The sequence below is a fragment of the Cylas formicarius genome, unplaced genomic scaffold (genome assembly GCF_029955315.1).
Source record: "Cylas formicarius isolate icCylForm1 unplaced genomic scaffold, icCylForm1.1 PGA_scaffold_10__41_contigs__length_53128322, whole genome shotgun sequence".
Lineage (NCBI taxonomy): Eukaryota > Metazoa > Arthropoda > Insecta > Coleoptera > Brentidae > Cylas > Cylas formicarius.
In genome coordinates this window covers 20,677,391-20,700,351 of record NW_026844214.1, presented here as the reverse complement: position 1 = coordinate 20,700,351, position 22,961 = coordinate 20,677,391, and the positions used below count along the sequence as shown (strand labels likewise).

Below are 22,961 nucleotides of genomic sequence, written 5' to 3'. Positions count from 1 at the left end.
GGCGCATTTTGCGAATGTTCCCACTTCCTGTATCGCAACTTACATTGACATGTGTTGATTATCAGTAAAGACAGTTTTATTACTATTATTATTATCACTATAAATATTATTTTTTTGTTTTCTTTTTGTTATTCGTTGCCTCATGCTCAAAGCATAATAAGCTCCGATCTAAGAACAGGACTCAAGAAAAATATCAGTTATTCTAAATTTTTGAAAAGCTATAAGGGATATATGGGTAATTATAAGGGTGATTAAAAAAAAAACTTTTGTTACTATTACACAAATGTTTTCACAGAAATGCAAGATTTTCCGTAGCTAAAAATTAGTTCGATGTTTTTAAAATATACGTTTTCGAATAAAACTCCATATCGCTGAAATAATAACATCACGTACGTTTTTTTTTATGATAATTGAGCCATAGACATTAGGTCTCGTCCATCTTTACTTTCCAAAATTGTTCTATTTAAATTTTCACCATAATATAACCCAATGATACCAAAATTATAAATGTGTATCTTGAATCGATCTGTAGGTACCAGACAAGAGACAGGGAATAGCACTGTATTTTAATTTGGGCAATTTGTGAAATCTGCACCGTATTAACAGCTTTCTAGATAAATAATTTCGGCTTATATGACGTTAGTCTCTTTCTTCCAAATCTGCCATTCAATTTATTCCGGAAGTAAATACACAACACTATTAGATTTTTTTCAGCAACTTTCTTGAGTTCGTTATAGTACAGGGCGTTGTCTTTGTTTTTTTTTTAATTTTTGATACGACCTAAAAAACATTTCGTCATGGTCAATATTGCTTCATTTTCGTGTTGTCAAATTAAAAAGCACAGTATCTGCAAATTGGTCTATTATTTGTTAATATTAAACACATTTAATAAGTTATTGCCTTTCAATATACGAGGTCATTTTTTGCAACCAGATTTCAATAGCAATTGAACGTTTGCGCAAATATCCAACTGGGCGGCAAATAAATATCGCTTGATAAGGAAATCCTTCTATATTACAAAATATGTCTTAAAAATTTAAAGAACAGTATGGTTTAAAAATTATGATAATCCCAGAATTTAAAAATACATACATACGAATTGGGCAGTAACACTTATTAAACGAATTGACAACGATACGATTAAGAGGACCAACCATCTTTAAATTACATTCGATCGTAACAGACGATATTTATTTTTCGATTCTGCGTAAATGAGCTTTTTGCGCGACATCGAATTGTCTAATGTTTGTCTTCTTTGGCGATTTCAGTCAGTTCGTGATCCTCCGCGTTCAATTTATCCAATTCCGTCAACTGCCCTAGTTCACCCACACTTAAAATGTCCACCAAGCGTGCGCCTAGGCAGTCGCACATCACGTTAATTGTGGTTCGAAATCTATCCCTAAAACGTTTTTGTTCATCACCTGTCCATAGCAAACGAATGACTTACAGTAGCCAATCAACTGCAACAATATTGATCACCGCATCTGCAGGCAAACCAACAGTGTCTAGCACCATGACCATAGTTACGAGACCAGCTTGAGGTATGCCAGCGGCTCCTATACTAGCCGCAGTCGCTGTGAGACTGGAAATGAAAAAAGATTAAATGCCATTTTAGCTACAAAATTTCACACAAGTAAAATTTAGAGTGGATAAGCAATTTTGAATTATAGATGAATTATTTAACATAACGACCAAATATTTTTGACATTTTCTCTATTCATTTCAATATTTCGCATAAACCTTCAATTGTTTATAAATTGGAATTCTATTTTTTGGTATTGCCGAAAATTGACCAAAACGAATCATTGCTCACGCAGCGCCGACAAGCTTTTTACCATAAAACTGAGATCTTTTAAACTCAAATAATAACTTTATTCGGAGATCAGTCAGAAAAAGTACACAAATTAGTGATGAAAACGACGAAGAGAAGAAAAAATGTATAAAGTTTGGACTCCCAGTAGGGAGCCAAATAGGAATCTGTTGATCCCAAACCGTAACTTGGATGAGAAAATGCTATAGGACTTTTTATATTCTGCCTTAATTCTGCATATAAATGACCTCGAGGAATAAACATAAAAGGAAAGGAAAAATTAGTTCAGCGCCATTTTTTAAGGGGATTATCTCGAAAATTATTAGTGTCAACAAAAAAATGAAGAGTATCAACCACATAAAATAAAATATTTATGAGGAAGTGTGAGAATGGTCATGTGAATATTTTCTATACCTATGCTTCTTGTACATTGAGCTCTATTATTTTTTTCTAAATGGGCTTTGCTACAATTCAATTTTTTATCAAATCCTCAGAAACTGTTCAAATTGTCCAGGATCCTTTTTATTAACTAACCAAAACCAACACTTCTCTATTTTTATTTTCTTTTGTTTTTTTTTTTGTTTTCTTTTTTTGATGTATTTGTTTTCTTCTAGTTTTCTTTCGATGTCAGCATTCCATTTTCTAATACTATAGTTTTTTATTTTCTGAAGAACAGATTATATGAATAAACACTGTTCCAAAACAACAAAACAGTGAAATATAACCTGTAACTATTATGAGTTTGTTGAACTTCTAAATTTAGAGGCTTTCGGATTACGGAATAAGTTATTACGAATGTTTTACTTACTAGTTACCAAAGCAACTGATTGACATAGTCAATCAACTGCTGCTGTCTCGTCAACAAAAAAAGTCAACAAGCGAATTTTCTTAGCGAATACCACTTTGCCTTCGATCAGGGCTAATTTTCAAAGTAATCGTGAGTTCGAAAAAATTTCCGGCAGTTACGTAACTTCTTGTGAAAACATACGTACCAAACTGCAACGGTTTTGCCGAATCCCAAGCTAATGTCGTTTAGCTGAGCTATGAAGATGGCCGCCACAGCTTCGTACAGAGCAGTACCATCCATATTTATCGTAGCTCCCACCGGAATTACAAACCTGGTGACCCTCGGATCCACACCCATCTTATCCATTGTTTGAATTGAGATCGGCATCGTTGCCGAACTGCCAAATAAGACCCGTGATTACCTACGATTCCCGCAAGGAATCAGATTTACCTTGATCCGGTTCCAAAAGCGGTCGCTAGAACTTGACTCAACCCCGCGATGATCTTGAACGGGAGCCTCCTCAACGTAAAAAAGTAAATGACTGATAAGGTGATGAATCCGTGTATGAAGAGACCAAGCAGGACCGTGCAAAAGTACAGCCCTAATCTACCGACCAAATCGGCAAAGCTGTATATCTCTAGGACTTTGGCTGTTACCAAAAAGAAGACGCCCAAAGGGGATGCCCTGTTATAGAGACGGTAAAAAACTATAGACCCACAAATGGTACCCTTACCATATAACCCAGCTCGTAATCGTCATCATGGCCTCGCTTAAGGCGTGAAAAAAGTCCAACAAGACTTTTCCACGTTCGCCCATTTTACCCATGGCGATGCCGAATACTATGGAAAACGTAACTAGGCCTAGTACGTTCGTTGTACTCTCAAATTTTTCTTCAAATTTCCATTTTTCCGCTGGATATACGTCCTCGATTGGAACCTGACCAACTGCAAAACGAAAGTTATATTCCATAGAGATTCGTTGAATTTGGATTGCATGTTTCATTGCAAATACCTGCAGCAGTTTATATGAAGATAGTTTGGGAAAGTTTGGACCACGAAAATGTAACAAGAATAATCAGGCCAACCACTGAATGAACATTAGATGTTTTCAGTGTAGAATATTTTAAGCTTTTTTAGGTTTGTTTTATATGCGAAAGCCACTCTATTCTTCCATTTTTCTCTCCACTGGTATGGCAGTTTCTGATCCTGTTTGTAAAATATACTCATCTCTAGGGGTTTTCGAGATAATGAATATTTTCCATTATTATTGATGAGTTAGTGCAATATTTAGAGTATTTTAGAGTATTTACGAGCTTCATGTAGAACACACACACACAGTGTGATATACATTAAAAATTCGTATTACATAAAATTGCCAAAAAAAATTTTTTTTTAGAAGGAATATGCAGTTTAATATCAAATATTCGAACAGATGAGTAAAACTGCTTTCAATTCATATATCGTGTTCCATTATCGAAAGGGTAAGGTTTTCGAAATAAAAGCAGCTTTTTAACAAAATCTAATTATTTTGACATATTTGGAAGGTGACCATCAAATGTCATGATACATGTATTTGGTAGAAAACAAATGTGACATGAAGAAATTTTCAGCAAACTGTTACTTTTCATGTTCCCAAAATATCTAACGTTTCGTCAAGTGTGAGACACCCTGTATGTAACTCATTTCTGAATAATACGTTCCAACGAACTTTACAATGACGACTTCGAATTCTCCATTATGATATTTAGTCGAACTAATCAAAAATAACACATCTAGAGTCGAATATAAATGTATGTTTCCAAGGAAATCTATTTGGAGAGAATTTTTTTTGAAAATTGGAATCAAAATAATACTAATTTAAGAAAAGAATATTTTTATACTATATATCAAATATAAATCAAAGTGATTTTATAACAATTTACAAAAACAAATCAAGTACTAAAGTTTTAAGAGAAAAAATTACAATAAAGCAAAATCATATTTTGTTTAAAATATCTGAATTATATGTATATATTGGGTGTTATATTTATTCTATATAGACTTTGACACATGCGGGTGATATAAATAAGCAGATAAACATCTAGTTATTGTTTCAAATTTTCAACGTACTGTGACTCTTATTGTAGTTGATTCTCTCCAATTCATCCATCAAAGACGCGTTTAGTGCTTTTTTCCTTCTGTCGCTGCTGGAAATATAATCGAACAGTGCGCTCTTCATTTCTGAATCTAGGGATGAATTAGCTACGATGCTTCTGAGTATGTCATCTTGTCCTTTCCTGAAGAGGATGTCTTTTTTGGGTTCTCTTAAAATTGTTTGTGACTGCAATCATTATTTTAAAAGTTACATTGCGTTTTTCAGAAAATATGAAGTATTATATCATTAGTTTTAATGATAAAATTATGGTGGAAGAAAATGGCTATCTGTGTTATTTAGGAATAATATAGCAATTCAATAAGTATTTAATAAAAATGCTAAGTTTTGGTTAGTTGGATTCAAAAAAAGCAAAGTTTGCTCATTCAACAGTGTGACAAAGTACAAAATCTCGTTTGCTAAATGGGTAACACTTTGAAAAACGTCCTATATGAAATAATTACTTACGTGCTTTACGTAACTCTTAGTAATGCATTTGACAATATCTCTCTTAAAGTCCAACAATTACCGTGTCATATAAAATTTTCTTGGAGGGCTCATAATACACAAAAAGATATAAAGGGTTGTTCCATTTCAAAAGTTGTATAAGGTCCATTTCTCTAAACGGTGCGGATTTATAGATATAGCAGATAACAGGAAAACATAAGGAAAAATAAGTTGGCAACGTGGCATTACAATTCGAAAGAATTATTATTATATAAATATTTCTTTTACGGGACATTATTGAATATTTCAAATGTTTTTGATTGTATGTCATATCATTTTATGCAACACTTGTTAAAATAATATTTCAAAATTATGCTAAATTAGGAATATATTGTACTTTGTCACACAAATAAAAATTTTAATGGAAAAATTTATGGTATGTAGGTCAGAAAATATTGGGCACTATAAACATTTACAATAAACTTACTTCAATTTGGTGTTATTTATGTGGGTAGAAAAATTCGATATTTTTGATTTTTAACCAAAAATAAGAATAGGGAGTTAATAGTATTGGAAGACATTTTTTAAGAAGTTGAAACCATAAGAATTGATCGAGATATTTTTAAATTTGTATATTTGAATCACTTAAATGAGAAACCCGACGAATGCCTAAAACATAATTTTGGAAAAACTAAAAAAAAATTCAGCTGCTTTCAGTTTAATTTTTAGTTCAGATGTTCCATTTGTATTGAAATGAAGTAAAACGTACTTATAAAAAAATGTAAACAATTTATTGGTAAAGTTTACAGAAATCTAAAATTAAAAAATGAAATATCGGATTTCTAAAATAAGTGAATCATTTGTACAAAATGCTAAATATACCTCATTTGATATTTTATTTTTAGACGCATATTAAGGGAGATATTTAGTTAAAGTTTGAAATTCTCAAAATAGCTTTAACAGAAACTACAGAACATTTTTAAATATGTGCATTACATAAAAGTATAGAGATAATTTTATCATTCAAGTTTTTACATAATTTAACATTCTTTGGAGAGTTACTTTCGTTTAAATAGTTAAAAATTATAATTTCTTCTATTACTTCATTATTTGGTTCCCCAAAACGATAAGCTCGCGAGTCGCAGGCTACTACGAGACGAGAGATCCTGTTGTATGTATAACTAAGTAATGAGATAAATTATGCATGGTATATTATTTGTAATTCAATTGAATTAAGTAGGAATGTACACAATGATTTTATCAAATTCGCTACCGTAGAAAAGGAAGTTGACTAAGCATTGTGTGCACCATTAGGAACGTTTGTCGTGCCAAAAGCAGGACGTCTAAATTCACGGGAATGTTGCCAAAAAAATTATTAAAATAAGTATAGGATTGTCTCGGAGAAAAATTAAATGTAATCAAAACTTCATTTTCGTTTAGACCAGCGTGTTAATAATTCCAAGAAAGGACCAGTGTATTAAAATATAACTATAGAGGTGAAAAGTATGTTTAATTCATTTTGGGTTACCTAAAATTTAAAATGTGGTCACATTAAAATGAATAAACCATCTTTCTGCTGCAATTACATCTGCCATTTAATTTATTCCCTAAACTTTCAAAATAAGACAATATGGTGTACTTTTTCTAATGAAACATATATTCTGTGGCATGTACAAAGTTCGGGTGGACCAAATTAAACACTTTTAAAAGGAAACGTCCCTTTCTCCTATTCACCATCTTACAAAAAGTAAGTAGTAGGACAGAACTGACAATTTAGTGAAAATTTATTTAAAATTATAAGCTTAACATCACTTTCGGTTAAAACGTGGTAAAGGCGTACAAACAAGTATGGGGGTAACTAAATCTTATGTCACCCGATACAGTAGTATCTCGATGATAATTGATTTTAAATCGTTCAAAAACAAATATTGTATAGTAACCGTTAGTATAATATATATGATGAACTATTTCTTGTCCGTCCGTCAATACGTACCTGTCCGATACAAGCCTGAACCAAATTGGGGGGAAACATATTTCTGAAACGAAAAGGAAACGGAATTTCAAATATATGTAATATTAGGTGTGTATATTTCCTAACAAATACGGAAAAGTATAGCTTTTACTATTGCTATTTCTTTTCTTTTACTAATTGCATTAAAATAAAGGAGAAATAGATAATAACTATCTTACTCATTATTAATAGTAAAAGTGCAAATCGCAGTGTACCACAAAATAATCGATGGTTCCAAAAGATGTTTTGAAGTAAACTGTTGAATTCATTGTTCAAATTTTAGCAGTATAGCAGAACGAGTCTTATGAGCAATTTTACATACCAACTAAAAATTTTTGATATAATGTTCCAATTTTAGATATTCTTACTTTTTCGTCACCAGTGCGTGCGTCTGGAAAAGTACGAACGAATGAACATTAAGAAAATATCGTTTATAAAATAGGGTAACTGGTAATAGATGAAAATAATACTTATTTAGAAACTTCAAAAAATGACAAGTTTAGAGCTTTAATAATAATGTTTGGCAATAATGTGCAAAATGATACATTCTGCGAATTAGTGAGCAAAGTACATATTCATATATCTCATATTTAATTTTCAAGTTTGTACAAGATATTTAGTTAAAAAGATAATTCAGATTCAGATAGTAGTTTGGGGTGGGAAGACTTCAATCTATTTTATGACACCCCCTTCCCACAGCTTATTGTACGTGTTTTGCTATTAAACTAGGCATTTTATATTCTTGAAGCCTACTTTAAAATTGTTACAGTAATTACTTGATTTGAAAAAACGTTTTAAGCCAGTTCCACAGTATTTTGTATTAAGCTGTATTACTTATTTTTGAACTATTTTAAGTGACATACATATATTTGCAATTCGTCAGCGAAATAGTTTCACACGTCTTGATCACTCATTAAATAGAAAAATAACTATTACATTAGTTTATTCTTAACATATTTATATTTATCTGAAAAGTTGAGAAAAGCATCTACTAATTATTTATATAATTCGACTCAAATTGACGTAAAAATATAACCTTAAATTAGCCTAATAAATTTTGCCAAACTTGGGCGACATTTCAGTGCCATCATTCATAAATTGTGCCAACAATCATAAAAGTGTCTGGTCTCATCATTACACTAATATTTAGAAACAAAACAACACACAAAGCATATATTGAAATCAAGAATAAAGTTTAGACATTATTAGTTTGGCGTAAGCATCGTGTAGGTAACTCGAATCACTTATTTTTAAAGTTTTATTGAAAGGCAAGTTGCCAAACCATAAAATTTAATAGGAATCGAAATTTATGTTTGTAATTGCCCTTGTTGGATGAAGAGAATGCTTTGATTCATCAGCGAATTATGTTTGTAAAAGTATCTATAAATTTGACTTCATAAATCTACCACTACAGTAGAATAGGCAAAATACAGGGCTATTCAAAAAAGAAGAGCAGATTGCAAACAGTTATTTTTTCGAAACGACTAAAGATAGAAACATATTCCTACGTTAATGGATAGGAAAAAGTATAAAATTTATTATTAACACGGTAAAAGTTCCAAAGTTCGTGACGTTGGATAGGAACAGGAGGAGCAGAAGAGCAACTTTATCGAGGGAGGCCTCCCAATTCTCCAAACCTCATTCGTTGCGAATTTTATCTCTGACACACTTAAAGATCTACGACATCGAATTAATGAAGCAGTGAATTCCACAATCCAAGACCAGCTGATTCGTGTGTGGCAAGAAATGAGACATTTTTCGTGTCGTGTCGTCATATTGAATGCACAATTATGCACTTTTCTCTATCCATTAACATTAGAATCATGTTTCTATCTTTTGCAGTTTGGAAGAAATAGATGTTTGCAATCTGCTCTTTCCTTTTGAATGACGCTGTGTTTTATTGTTGAAAAAAAGGCATCGCCACAGCCAGTGCTATTCAATTTTTTTTTAATTTGCCGCAGTTTATTTCTGAGATTTGTCAAATTCAAACCTAAAAAAAGCGATGTTAATATGTGATTTCATATTAAATGAATAATTTCATTATTTCCAAAGCATAGTTTAACCATAGCTAAATGACCTGAGTGTAGTTACAAGCAATACGAGCAGCAGTGTTGCACCAAGGAGTCACCATACGTTCCTTCAATCTGGGCTTCCATATAGACTTCTGTTTTGGGGTAACTTATATGATTTTGGCAGAATTTGCTTTTACAAAAAAAGTGAATACATAGTATCTTTGAGCTATGAGCTATCGCGACAATTGCAGGCCTGTTTTTGTGGAAAATAATATTCTGACGCTTGCTGGCATATTTGTATTCGACTTATATGTTTTAATTTAAAGACAGAGATCTTTTCATCTACTGCGGATATAAAGATGATTGTATAACTAGGTGTAAATCAAAACTTTTTAAAAAAATGTCAACCAGAAATCCATTCAGAAATATGTTTTTCTACTCCCGTCTGTAAAATACCTAATTACGCACCGATCTAGCCAAGTCAGTTTCGTTTCTCACGAATCCGAGCCACTTCGGACAATTTCGGGACTTTACCGCAGGGATTTGGGAGCAATCGAATGTTCTCGGAGATATTTCCCGTGCTTTGAATTTTGACGTTTGCTAATTCTGACAGTCATGTCGTGTTGATTTGCGAAAATGTGGCCAAAAACTAACGGTCGTAGAAAAAGTATAGTATTCAACACGTTCGGGACAGTTCTTAACTCACTCGTTTATTAAACACTGGCTCCGCTCCTGTCAAATAAACTCATGAGTCAAATGCCGTTTACCGTACTTGTTGGATAATATACTATTTAAGAAGGCTTTTTATTCATTGAATAAATTCTAAGCGATAACACTATATTAAATTGAAGATACTATATTGCAGGTATTTGCATTTTTATTGTTAGTTTTAGAATACTTTAGAATACTTCGGTATATGTTATATGATATTGAGTTCGGTCTATCTATCTATCTGTCTATTCTATCTATTCGAAAAAAAAGTAAACTGGAATAATGTTTTTGCCGGCAGCTCCACGAGGTACCGAAAAAAAGGTATTGAGCCAATTTTACTTCTCCAATCTATTTTTAATAAAGTTAGGACACTTTTGTGCAATGGCTGCATACAAAACTGTCAAGAAAATTCAATCTGACGCATTTATAAACAAATCGGTGACATACCGCGTGGGACAAGAACACATCATACAACTATTAAATAGCACAATGAAATTTGGAAGCAATCCAGTGAATGACATTTCCGGTTTGGGAAAATACAATTAGTTGTAGACTTTTTGCTAAAATTATTAATGATGAAAACTTCTCTTTTTAAATACAAAACCCCATATTTCATTGTACCTTGAACAAAACAATATTTTTTCTCAAACGGAAATCTACATCTATTATGTCATAGAGCAGAAACCCCAGGCAGTGCGGAAAATTTTAAATATAAGACCTCATTTACATATGTATTTTATTTATTATTTATTTAATATTATGTTATTTATACATAAATAAAAGAAAAGCATGGGGCAAAGATAAACATTTCGACAGATATTAATATATATCCCAACGTTTTTAATTTCTTCTCTCTTCTCTTTTTAGATTTTCATTGTTACAATTTTTCCTGTTATCATTTTTTGGACGGTTATGTTTTTAATGTATTTATTACACATTATTTATTCGTGTAAAGATACCTGAGTATTATCTTTGCAGAAAACTGTATTTGGTTAGCGTAAAAAACAATTTCGCCTTCGTAACTCATGTGAAGCTGGTATTTTTATTATAGGCAGCTTTCGTAAACAAGAAAATATTTATAAATGGATTGTAACTGAACATGTGTGCCGTATTAAAGAGAAAATTCCTTCAATTCCTCTTCTACCTTCGATCTTCCCTTCAATAATTAATGCTTGGGCAAGTAAGCTTTTTGATGGTCTTAAACAGTTGATGTTCTCTGCCTGAAATTGTTTAAACGCCTTCTTACTTTTTGCGTTAAATAATTTCACATTTCAATGCTTCTAGTTTATTTATAATATTGGTTTTGAGCGGCAAACCCTCAACTCTTTAAATAAGTATACAAATCTAAGATGCAGATTAAAATAGATACACGAAAATATTTTCCTCCGTTTTATAAATGCTGCGCTAACGAAATTTCTTTTTAGTCACTCTCTCATTTCGCTCATTCTTATTTCTTGTTTTTACTAATTTCTTCTTTTTCCTTTTTTTAATTTTTTATCATTTTTTTGGTCGCTACTGCCAGCTAGGCCCGTGAAGTCTATTGATTTTCATTAAATCTATAAAATAATGAAACTTCCTCTTATACATTACCTTATCAAATCTAACAAAGTATCTTGAGTTAAGACGTGTCGCGTTAGAACGCCTTCAGACGTATGATCGTCCGCGGGTTTCCAGGGTGCCGTGCCTTCGCCAGGCCTTATTGTCACTACCAGGAAGATTCCTAAAATAACGGCGCAGATAGTCGTTGTTGCGTAATATAAAATTGACCTGAAAACAGACAGAAAACCACTAACGAAATGGAAAACATCTATAAAACACCCTAAACTACCTCCATTAAGCAAGATATAGGATGGAATCCAGTGGGACCTATTGGTTTTTCCTTTGTTTATTTTGTAATAATTTCTAAGAACCAAAAATTTTTGAATGTCTTGTAAGGAAGTAAAATAATGCGATTTAAGCTTAATATTAAGATAAAAGTAGCATATTAAAAAACAAAAATATAAACTATAACAAAAAGTTAAATACGAAAGTTATAAGACGTAAAAGTGGTCCATATTTTAACAATATTTTCAATTATACATAGTATTTCGCAAAAGTTTTGTGTTTTTTAAGGGACAAATATTATAAAGGCATATTTGTCAGCCAAAAACTATTCTCTTTCTCACTTAAACATGTGTGTCCCAACTTGTTTGGTTTTCGAGATACAGAGTGTCAAAGTTTTTGAAATATTATTGACAAGACCAGACACGCTTATTTCTGGTCATAAGTAGCGTCCAAAGTGAATTAATTGTTTCTTTGTCATATTTTAGGAGAACTTTCAGAATCAAGAGCGTTGCTGATATTTTGTTTTTGAAGTTGAGTGGTCGAGAGCACATTTTTTCATATATATTAATCTTAATTTCCAATATGTCGATTTGAAAAAAGAAATTAAGCTACGGTTGGGACAGACTCTTCGCTGTATTCATTTCGAAAAAAACTCGCAATGTTGGTCAAACGACAACTAGCTGGTTTGATTCCGACAACCCAATCCAAAGTAATTAATATATAAATAAAAAGAGACCGAACCTTACCCCGCTAATTTATTGTAGCAGATAAAGCGAAATGGTTCATACCATAAAAGAAACTGCATAAAGAGTATGTTGTTGTATTTTGTAAAAATCCCCCTTTCTTATTCGCCACATAAGTTGCGCCGTCTATCGGCCGATTTGATGTTGAAAGTATTTTCGGGAAATTTCTGTTTTTTTTTGTAAAATTATAATTTTAATATAATTATAATACTTTCCGAGATACGAGAAGTAGTCGAACGTTCGGTATGCATGAATTGCTTCATATTTGTTTTGTATCAACTAATTTAATAATTTAAAGAACATAAAACCCTTTAAATTTAATCCGTTTCAAAAACTATTTAGCCAACAAATTAGAGAAAGTTCTAGGTTAGTGTTTGCTAAATTTGTTCTAAATATTATTAATACTTTTTTGCTAATTATTCATTTCAATTATAACATTTACGTAGCTTTTCTCTTTCTTCGGGTTACATAGAACGCAAAACTAATTACTCATATTGTAGTATTGTTTGTAAATTCAATTCCAACGCTTATTAACATTATTCATCTTATTGTCAACAGTCAAAAGTCGTCGCTCAAATAAGCTTTAACTCTAAAAAATATCTGATCTGCAGTAAAAACCTGCTCGCAATTAAAGTAAGTGGCATAAGAACTTGATTATTAACATAGAAGAAATGCATTGGCAATAATTTTTTATCGTTATTGGCGGCATAAAAAGTATCCTTCAACTCTTGTCATACTACTACTACTACTCACCTAACTGCTATTTTTTTGGACAAACTTAAATCTAATGAACCGATGGCTGAGATGACGGAGGCCATCAAAAGCGGTATTATGAGCGCCTTCAGCATCCTTAAGAATAATTCACCGGGGAACGCAAGATACATGACCTCCCTCGGTGTCCAGGGGCTACTTGACATCGCCCTGATAAGTAGCCCGACCGCAGTGCCTCCGAACACGCCCACCACCGTCAAAATTGTAAGCAGATTTCTTCCTATACATCCTAACACTTTGTTGTCTGCCATCGTCTACGGAAGATTCAATCTGGAATGAAATGGGTGCTCTCTAACCAATCACCATCTCAAACCATTTCTGAACTATGAAAATTACTTTTCAATAGAGACGCTTTCTTGTACTTGGCGGAGCATCGAGATATTTATCTTTTTAAGAATCTACCCACGATTTTATGAAATAAAACTCCGTCTTAAAACACAAACTAGATCAAATGTTCAATGATTTTCCTAATTCCATGTTCGCCACTTTGTTACCCTTTAAAATTGATATTATTTTTTCTGCACACAACTAAAGCTTCTTTCTACATATAGCATTTCTCCAATTGCATGAACACCATTTTATAATATTTATAATTTTGAATAAAAATCCACATGAATTGTAAGCTCTTTAAAAAATCTGCCTATAAAATATCTAATTACACACCGATGCAGCGTGCTGGAAGCGTCACGTTAGTTTCGTTTCCCATGGATCCGAGCCACTTCGGACATTTCCGGAATTTTACCGCACGGGTTTGGGAGCAATCGGATGTTTTCGGAGATTTGCCCACACCTTGAATTTTGACATTTGTCAATTCTGACAGTAATGTCAGTGAACGTATTCGTGTTGTTCTGCAAAAATGTACCCAAAAACTAACGGTCGTAGAAAAAGTATAGTATGCAACACGTTCGGTAAATTTTTTGAGTCACTCGTTTATTAAACACTCGCTCGGCTCGTGTCAAATAAACTCGTGAGTCAAATGCTGTTTACCGCACTTGTTTCATAATATACTATTACCGAACGTGTGGCATACTATACTTTTTCCACGACCGTTAGTTACATTCACTGACAGGACCGTCATTATTGACACACGTCAAAATTCAAGGCTTGGGAAGTATCTCCGAAAACATCCCATTGCTCCAAAACCCGTGCGGTAAAATCCCAAAAACGTCCGAAGTGGTTGGGATCCGCGGAAAACTAAACTAATATGGTAAAGTCACGCTTCCCGCACGCCAGATCGGTGTGTAATTAGGAATTTTACAGACGGGAGTAAAAAAAAATCCTTTGTCAAATAAACGAAAACGCAAAATGTTGAAAGTTTATTTGTATTAAATTAACACCAAAAAAACAGCCCGTTCGTATTTAGAGATTTGACAAAATATTTTTTTCTACTCCCGTCTGTAAAATACCTAATTACACAGCGATTTAGCGTGTTGAAAGCGTCACTTTTCCACGTCAGTTTCGTTTCCCACGAATCCGAGTCAGTTCGGACATTTCCGGTTTTCTCTAAAACTTCTATGCAGTGAAATCGATCTAAACTGGAATGGGTCCTATAATGCAGTGGACATTGATTTCATTAAATAAGCTTGATTTAGAGGGAGATAGGTAGTAATGGGTATTTTTTCATTGCTTATATTATTTTTTCAATTGGTCTAGTTGTTTGGGTTTCTTGACATAAAATCATTTGTTAACGAGTATTTTGTGGGTGGGTGGGTGTATTGTGTGTCATTTCAATCGTTTATCCCTGTTTGAACCAAGTGGTTGTGAAACATTTTGACAATTTTTGTCGATGATGATCTTGTGTTTCTCGAATCCCTACTAATAATTTCATGCTAGTGTTAAAATAGTTTTAATAAAATAAATAATAACCGATCAAATTATTATATAAATAAAATATATAAAAATGATTATATAAAGTATTTCCAAGTAATAACGAAAATTGTTAACATAATTTAATTTTTTTATTTTTATAAAATACATTTACCAGCCCTCTTCATCTATTGTAAATTTAGCCTCACAGTTTAAATGCAATTTCAATAAATTAATTTATTTATTTATTTACAAGTCACAAAAAAAAGGAAATGCAAGGACTAGTTCAAGTTGTTCGTTACAAGGAAAGAGAAACTAAAAATAAAGATATATTAAAAGCTTAGAGCAAATATGTCCAAATCAAGGAACTCGTTTTCAACATTTATGAGTACAGAGTTAGAAGAGTAGTTCGCGTACACTCCATATATGATGAAAGTTTGCCTATTTCGTAGTAAGTAACGAATGCTGTTAAAAAATATTTTTTCCCGAAGAAACAGATTCGAGATTCAAAGCTATACTAAATGAAAGTTTGTTCTTCAATTCATCGAGGATTATATTTATTACACCAATATTTATTATTTAAGAAACCTTGGATTGCAGATAGTTGTAGCATATTCTAATATATATCTGACTAGACTATAAAAAGGTATTGTTAGAGACTATGTTAAGCTTTAATTGTCGGTAAAATTAAGCTTCTTCAGAGCATACCAAAAAGGAGCACTGAAATCACTGTTATATTCAAGTCCTTTACAGTTCGAAAAGTTAAATTAAATTTACACTTAGATTTACGTACTTTCTGACAGAACAAGCGTTTTAACAAGTTTTAGATAAACAACATGCGATACGCGCGTCGGTCCCATTTTGCATACACGTAATTGCATTAGAGGAACACTTTACTTCCCCATATTAAAGGATCGTTTTGATATGCCTCACTTTTCATTTATAAATTATTTTTATTAAACACTTCCTTTGCCGTTCATCACAGGCTTATATACACGCCTGTGTGTGTAGATACCTACATTTTCGTATTGGAATTTTGTCGAACGACGATCGCGCATGAACTTAAATTTAAGGTTCTAAGAATAGACCAACGTTTGCAAGAAGTTATTTTTTGTGACTTCTGGTAAATTTTTTGTATATTAACAACTGCATAAAACTTTTTTAAGGAACATTTTTTGAGTTGTCATAACTTGCACTTCAATAGTTATTGATCTAACCAGTGCGGTATGAGGTTAATTAGTAACGAGTGGGGAATATTGACAAGACGAGGTCGTAGACCGAGTTCTGTAACCACACGAGTATTGTAATGAGCCTGACCGCATGTGTGGCATATATGGTTTCCATATTGCGCATATTGTCACTCTTGTACATGGCATCCAATAAGATGTTACCTTTATACGTTATTACATCACTAGTAATGACCTTATTACATCACTAGTGTGATAATTATGTTTATTGTGTAACTCAAACAAACAAACAAACATACATAAACATATAATGTGGGTAGAGTGTAATATTATATTATGCAACAAGTTTGATAAACGACATTTTAGTTTAATTTGGCAAGAGCGGAGCGCAGTTGTGCGAGTTCTTAATAAATAAGTGCCTTTAAATATTGATTAAAAAAATTGTTCAAAAACGCCAAAGACCGCGCACTATTTTATACAGATGCTGATTCTATGCCACAAAGTTGCCAAAATGCCCAAAGTTTTCTTTCGGATTCTCGGCAGATAGCGCCGTAATCACAAAAAAAATTATCATACCTTCGTTTTAACATTTTTTTTCTACTCCCATGTACCAATCAGACGTGCTCAAAGTGTTGCTTTAAAATGACAGTTCCATTAAACACTGTTGGAAGTGAATTCGAGCATTTCCACTACTTTATTCACTGGTTAAGAAGGATCAAATGTTATCGGCATATTTAAAATACTCATGGGTGTTTTGACGTCAGTTCGTCAATCGTTTTACAAAAATGTACCCAGAAAGTAACGGTTTTCGAGGATTTATAGGAAAACTTCCGGACGTGTCGCTAGCGGCTCGGGTGGGGAAAGAGGTATGTTTTGATGTTATTGGACAGTTTTTTTGTTTAAAGGCATTTTTTTTGTTTTTTGATGAATTTTGTTATTCTCTAGATATTTCACCGTTTCCATAGACAAATATAATAAAATATAAAATATTGAAGAAATTTACTCAGCATTAATAAATAACCTATTAAAAAACTATTTTGTTTACGAGTTTGCTTAATAAAAAAAAGTTTATCACCGTGTTGCTTACGATATTCTCTAGTTAGTTTCTGGATACGTTTTTGCAAAACTGAACAAATACTGACTGGAGTGTGACGTGACCATCAGAACTGACAAATGTCAAAACACCATAGCTGACATCTACCGAAATGGGTCGACCGCTTTCAAACCCGTGACTAAAACACCGGAAATAACCGTGGCGCTTGATCCGAGCATTGTTTTTTATTTTAGAACAAAGAGTAGAAAAGCAAGCAGTTTTTGTTATTAAGAGATAGGGAGAACTACCAACGGGAATTATTCCGAGTCTATTATAAGGCTAAAATTTGTAAATATAAATGTAATATAATATAATGTTTTCCAAAAGCTTAGCAACTAAAAACTTATTTTTTCTAACTTTGTAAAGATTTTTTCGCCATGCCTATGCAATCATTTTTTTTTTCAAATAAAGTTCCACAGGCTACTACAGGGTATTACTATTCACAAATCTTCTGGATTCCTCCTGCTTCCGTTGTTGATAAATTGAACTTGCTGATGTTGCCAATCATCCTGTTAGCGTCTTCAGAGCTTAAGGTGATGCTAAAGAACAAAAGATAAAGGTCATGAAAATTGTTTCGAGACAATATCTTTGAAGAAGCCAACAGGCCAAATGTCAGCAAGTTCATTTTATCAATCGACGCAGAAGCAGAAGATTTGTAAATAGTAATCTCAAATCTATCGCTGTCTATCGAAACAATTTAATAGTAACAAAACCGTATTTTCGATACTCCTTATCCTAAAATACGGAATTATGCACCGAAAGTGTCACTCTAACACATTTACTTCGTTACCCACGGTCGTGGGCCACTCAGGATATGTCCAGCACTGTAGTCACGGGTTTGGGAGCCATCGGATGTTTTCTGTAGATTTTAACCAGGAATAGTATTTTGAGGTTTGCAAATTCTGATAGTCACGTCACTCGTCAGTTAGTTAATATATTCGTGTTCTTTTGCAAAAATGGACCCAAAAACTAATGGTAAAAAAAAAGTATAGTATGCAAAATATTGATGAACTTCTTCAGGCACTCGTTTATTAAGCTTTCGCTTCCTTGGTTCGCTCGTGCGAAATCAAACTCAAGACTAAATAAGACTAAACTTGCATAAGGTATTGTTTAGGTAGGGTATTAAATTGATTATTTAAATTTAAAATGTGAATATATCACTTTAATCCGTATTCCAGTGCTGAAGTATTTCAGCTATGTAACCGAAATATTAATATAGTGTAACAAACAACCAGATTTCATATTCCCATTATTAATAAAAGCTTGCCGCCTTATACAAGAACGTAATTTACGTTAACTTAATTCATTTGAATGACTTAGCATGGTAACAGCGAATGTATTTTTTAATTACGCATCGCATAGTGTTAGAATGTCATTTTTTTTATAAAACTTTAATTTGATCTAGTTGCCTAGGGTATTTAGAAAATTAAGATAATTTATTGCAGCTGTCAATTTGGTTTGTTTTTACTTTCTATTTTTATGCTTTTTGCAATTAGTTTGAATTCGATTATTAACTAAGTAGATCAGTAACTAGAGAATTAAAAAAAAAACAAACTAACGATAACATAAAACTTAAGAAAAACTTGCAATTTGATGACACGATACCAGGATAAAAATCATATCAATACGCTCTTTTTTTGGATAAATCTTAATTTAAACCAAACAACTCCGCAACAATGAGGACTCACATTCAACAATGCGAAATAACACTATTGGCAAAACGGATAGCCTAATAAAATTATCTCACAATTCTGAAACGAGAAAAATTGACTATAATTAAAAAGGACTTCCTGGTAAGTTAAAAAAATATGACGTATTTAAATTAATTTAATTATAGCCACTTAAAGTTTTTAATAACAGGGAAATGAAATGTGGTTTTTCAACTCTCTACTATAAAATAGCCAATTATGCACTGGTCAAGCTTACGAAAAATGTCACTTTTGTGAAAAATGAAAAGTTTTAAGCTAGACGCTTTGGGATACAAACCGACAGACCACGGCCTGACACCTCAAAAATCATATTGATTATTGAGAAAATTAAGAAGAGAGAAAGAATAAGACTAAAAAGTTGCAGCAAAACAATCTGTCTCAGTCTCGCCGTTTCTTAACAACGTTCGTGGGAGTAAATCCATAACTACAAACACCAATTCATCAACAAATCATTTTTTTTATAAAAAGGTTCCGCATACTATGTCGATGAAAGTTCTAAAGGCTCTCCATCTCCTGCTTGTTTGTGCGCCACCATTAGAAAGATCTAATCTCAATCAATCTCAAATCTTAATGAGAACAGCATGCTTAAAGCACTATCTGTCTAAGTATTATCGCTTAATTGCGAGTTGCACTACTCGATATGACAGGTTTCCACATAATAATAATGCTCTAACCGGTATGCAATTCATAAAACAAAAAATTGAGCGTGTTGAGTGTTATTTTCGAATCTTTTTGGATTACTAAGCTCAAATAAGGAACGAAGATTTTTGACCCTTATAAGATCCCAACAGCGAAGACGAGACTTCACTACCTAAATACTTGTTTCGCCTAAATGGCGCCATGAGAACTAGTACTAAGTGCCTGCTAGTAGTGTCCTAACTAAATTGGGATATGGGTGATCCAAAATATCCAAAGATTCAAAGATCCAACAGAAATCAGTTTTTCTGTTTTCTAACTAAAAAACTAAAAAACTCTTGGTCAGGTCGACTTACATTAACTAATTTGCAAGACTGTCGCTGTGACTTCTAAAAGATGTGACATACAATACTAAGATTGCTACAGACAGCAAGGGCAGTAATGTTATTTTAGTCATATTATATTTTCTTGAACTTGTTTTTAATTGCGACTGTTCTAGAGCATTTTTAAAAATATAAAAATATCGAACGCAAAAAAGCAAAACAATTGCAACAAATAAACTGTTTATCAACTTCAACCGTTTCAGTATCGCACCGCATTCGTGATTGCCGATTAAAATAATAAAACGCCCTTAAAAATAATTTGAAAAGTCGTGAACGCTTTAAAAATTTTAAAAGGTTTATGCGACTGTCAGATGACATCACTGACTTTACTGTCATATAAATCATAAATTTCTATACAAACATATATAAAAACTAAAAATTTGTTTGTTTAATACCATGTCATACAAATTCAATTCCAATCTAAAAAATATACAGTTTTATAAATCACTATAGTATACTATACGACAAGTTTGAATAAATGCCACTATACGAGTAACTAAAGGATTTTGTGTTGTATACTATTCTTTTTTTACTACCATTAGTTTTTGGGTACAATTTTACAGAAGAACATTAATACGGCCACTGAGTGACGTGCGATGTGACCATCAGAACTGACAAATGTCAGTGTCTAAGGTCCACCGAAAACATCCCATCGTCCACAACCCGTGACTTATATTCCTATTCTAAAAATGGTATTAAATTTCATTCAGGTCGCAATAAAATAAATCGATATTTATTTCTATCGCATTGGAGTTAATTGGTGTAAAATGTAGAGATAATCATAATAGTGTGGAAGTGTGTGTAGGTCAAAAACTGTAGAATTACTCCTTGGAACTCGACATTTATTTTATCGAATAAACCTATAGTCACGAGTTTTTTGGCACGAGCGGAGCGCAGTTTAATATAAACGAGTAACTTTAAAAATTCACCAAACGTGTTGCATACTATGCTTTTTCTACGGCGATTAGTTTTTGGGTACATTTTTGCAAAACAACACGAATACATTCACTGACATGACCGTCAGAATTGATAAATATCAAAATTCAAGCCGTTCGGTAAAATATCCGAAAACATCCGAGTGCTCCCAAACTCCCAGAAATGTCCGAAGTGGCACGGATCCGTGGGAAACACTATATTATTATTATCATTAAACGCTCACTCCGATGCGATCTGCTCGTGCCAAATGAGACTTGTGACTAAAGGGGCGTTTATCAAACCTGTAGCATAGTATACTAGTATACGACGTCTACCAAACAGCTGATCCAGAAGCTTTGGAATGTTTGTTATATTTATAATATATTTTTATGGTTTACTCTTTGCTTGTTTGTACATTCTTAGTTCCCAATTTTTTAAAATAGATAATAGATTTAAAATGAATATTAGTCTATGTGTAAAAAACAAGAGTTGATTGATGTTTGATTTTAAATTTCACTATTGCTGTATAAAAAAAAGTATTTCAAAGAATGGATTCCTCCCCTTCTCTAACTTACTCCCATTCCTGTTCCGTTTACTCTTCATACTATTTATGTTGCTTTGCCTAAATATTTTCTATTATATGGTTTTGGTATATTTTTACTCTGGTTATAAGATATTTGTGCTCTATACCCGGGTCGTGTTTACATGCCATCTTAGAGCGCTTTATTCTCTGGATACACATTATACAGAGTGGCGCAAGTACAACATCCCCCTATTTTAGCACAATTAAATTGTTTTAACGGGTGTTGCAGAAAATAGAAAGACATATATTGTAAAAATATTTTCAATTATACTGGATTTCCGCACAACATTGGCAAGACAAAAATTTACTTATTTAATTGAAATTGGATATATTCTTACATAAAGAAATGTTTATATGATACTTGAATTGAATTTTAATGCGACGTTACCAACTTATTGGGAAAAATTAGAAGATATGCATTCCTATTATCGCCTATATTTCTCCATCCGTACTCTTTATAATATCAAAAATGAAAATATGATCCAATATATTACTGTGAGGTCAATTAAGCGCCTAAGTAGTTATTTCAAGCGAAAGTCTTGCGCAATTCACGAACACCCTGTACCAATTATTTTATCATTTTTAGCTATTGCCACCTACCACTTTTGTAAATATCTCCCTATACATTCGATTCCAGTTTTTTCGCAATATTTTTGTCATACTCTAATTATTTACTCGAAAGTTGGCTTCTTATACTATGAAATTGTTTTGGTGAACCAAAATTGGAGAACTGTTGCTCTTATTTGCTCCAAATATGCCGTTAAAAAACGATATTCACTAATTACTCGAAATCAAATAAAGAATAGACTGAAATAGTAAACTGTCACTTAAAAACACTGCGATTAAATAATTATTTGTCTATTTTTAATATTTTAGAAGCATACCATTGAAAGATATAGGAGATCAAAGGAATACATTGAGTTGGCGTTTTGGGGGAAATGAACCGATTGCAAAAACAATTTTTCGAGAAGACTTTGTCACGTCTTATTATTATTATCATTATTATCACACACATCAAGACTTCCCCATCCATTTGCGATTTGGGGATCATGGTCCACGAACAAGATTAATTCTTCGCAATAGGCCTGTCGGGAGAAGATCGATCTCCGCAACCGCGAGACGACATCCCGTCGCATCTCCCGGGAACATCAATATGTTCGCATGCACCGACTATACAGCAAAACTTACTGTTCAACAGGTAATATTAAAGAACAAAGCTTATGGTGGCTGACGCCAGAGCAACGCAACGTCGTCGCTTATATCCAATCAGCACGAAAATGAACAACCGACGAATGCGACGCGTCGCCGCCGCCGTGAAGAATGTCCGTCGACGTCGGGATGTCCACGGATTTAACGCACGCGCGCAATTTTTTTTGTTCGTTCGCGAAACGACACGCACACAA

At 32.8% G+C, this 22,961-nt stretch overlaps 1 protein-coding gene across 2 annotated transcripts; it reads right to left on the bottom strand.

The window, feature by feature from the left end:
- Positions 1 to 972: 972 nt before the first annotated feature.
- LOC132699565 (excitatory amino acid transporter 3) lies at positions 973 to 22,961 on the bottom strand. Of its 2 annotated transcripts, none has more exons than XM_060666360.1 (10): positions 22,747 to 22,961; positions 13,229 to 13,516; positions 11,499 to 11,675; positions 7,168 to 7,210; positions 4,706 to 4,916; positions 3,331 to 3,541; positions 3,048 to 3,281; positions 2,803 to 2,994; positions 1,448 to 1,582; positions 973 to 1,399 (listed from the first exon to the last, which is right to left on the bottom strand). In XM_060666360.1, the coding sequence occupies exons 2-10, from the start codon at positions 13,495 to 13,497 to the stop codon at positions 1,240 to 1,242; spliced, it is 1,632 nt and encodes a 543-aa protein (XP_060522343.1). In that variant the 5' UTR covers positions 13,498 to 13,516; positions 22,747 to 22,961; the 3' UTR covers positions 973 to 1,239. The 2 variants fall into 2 exon arrangements, with proteins under 2 accessions (XP_060522343.1, XP_060522351.1); XM_060666368.1 differs by lacking the exon at positions 22,747 to 22,961 and adding an exon at positions 13,910 to 14,000.

Excerpts from the sequence above, each read along its gene's own strand:
- LOC132699565 (XM_060666360.1), bottom strand. The coding sequence starts at position 13,497 with ATGGCAGACAACAAAGTGTTAGGATGTATAGGAAGAAATCTGCTTACA. Across the intron at positions 3,542-4,705 it reads CAACTACAATAAGAGTCACA|TTGGTCAGGTTCCAATCGAG; the intron begins GTACGTTGAAAA and ends TTCGTTTTGCAG. Across the intron at positions 2,995-3,047 it reads GCTTTTGGAACCGGATCAAG|TTCGGCAACGATGCCGATCT; the intron begins GTAAATCTGATT and ends CTTATTTGGCAG.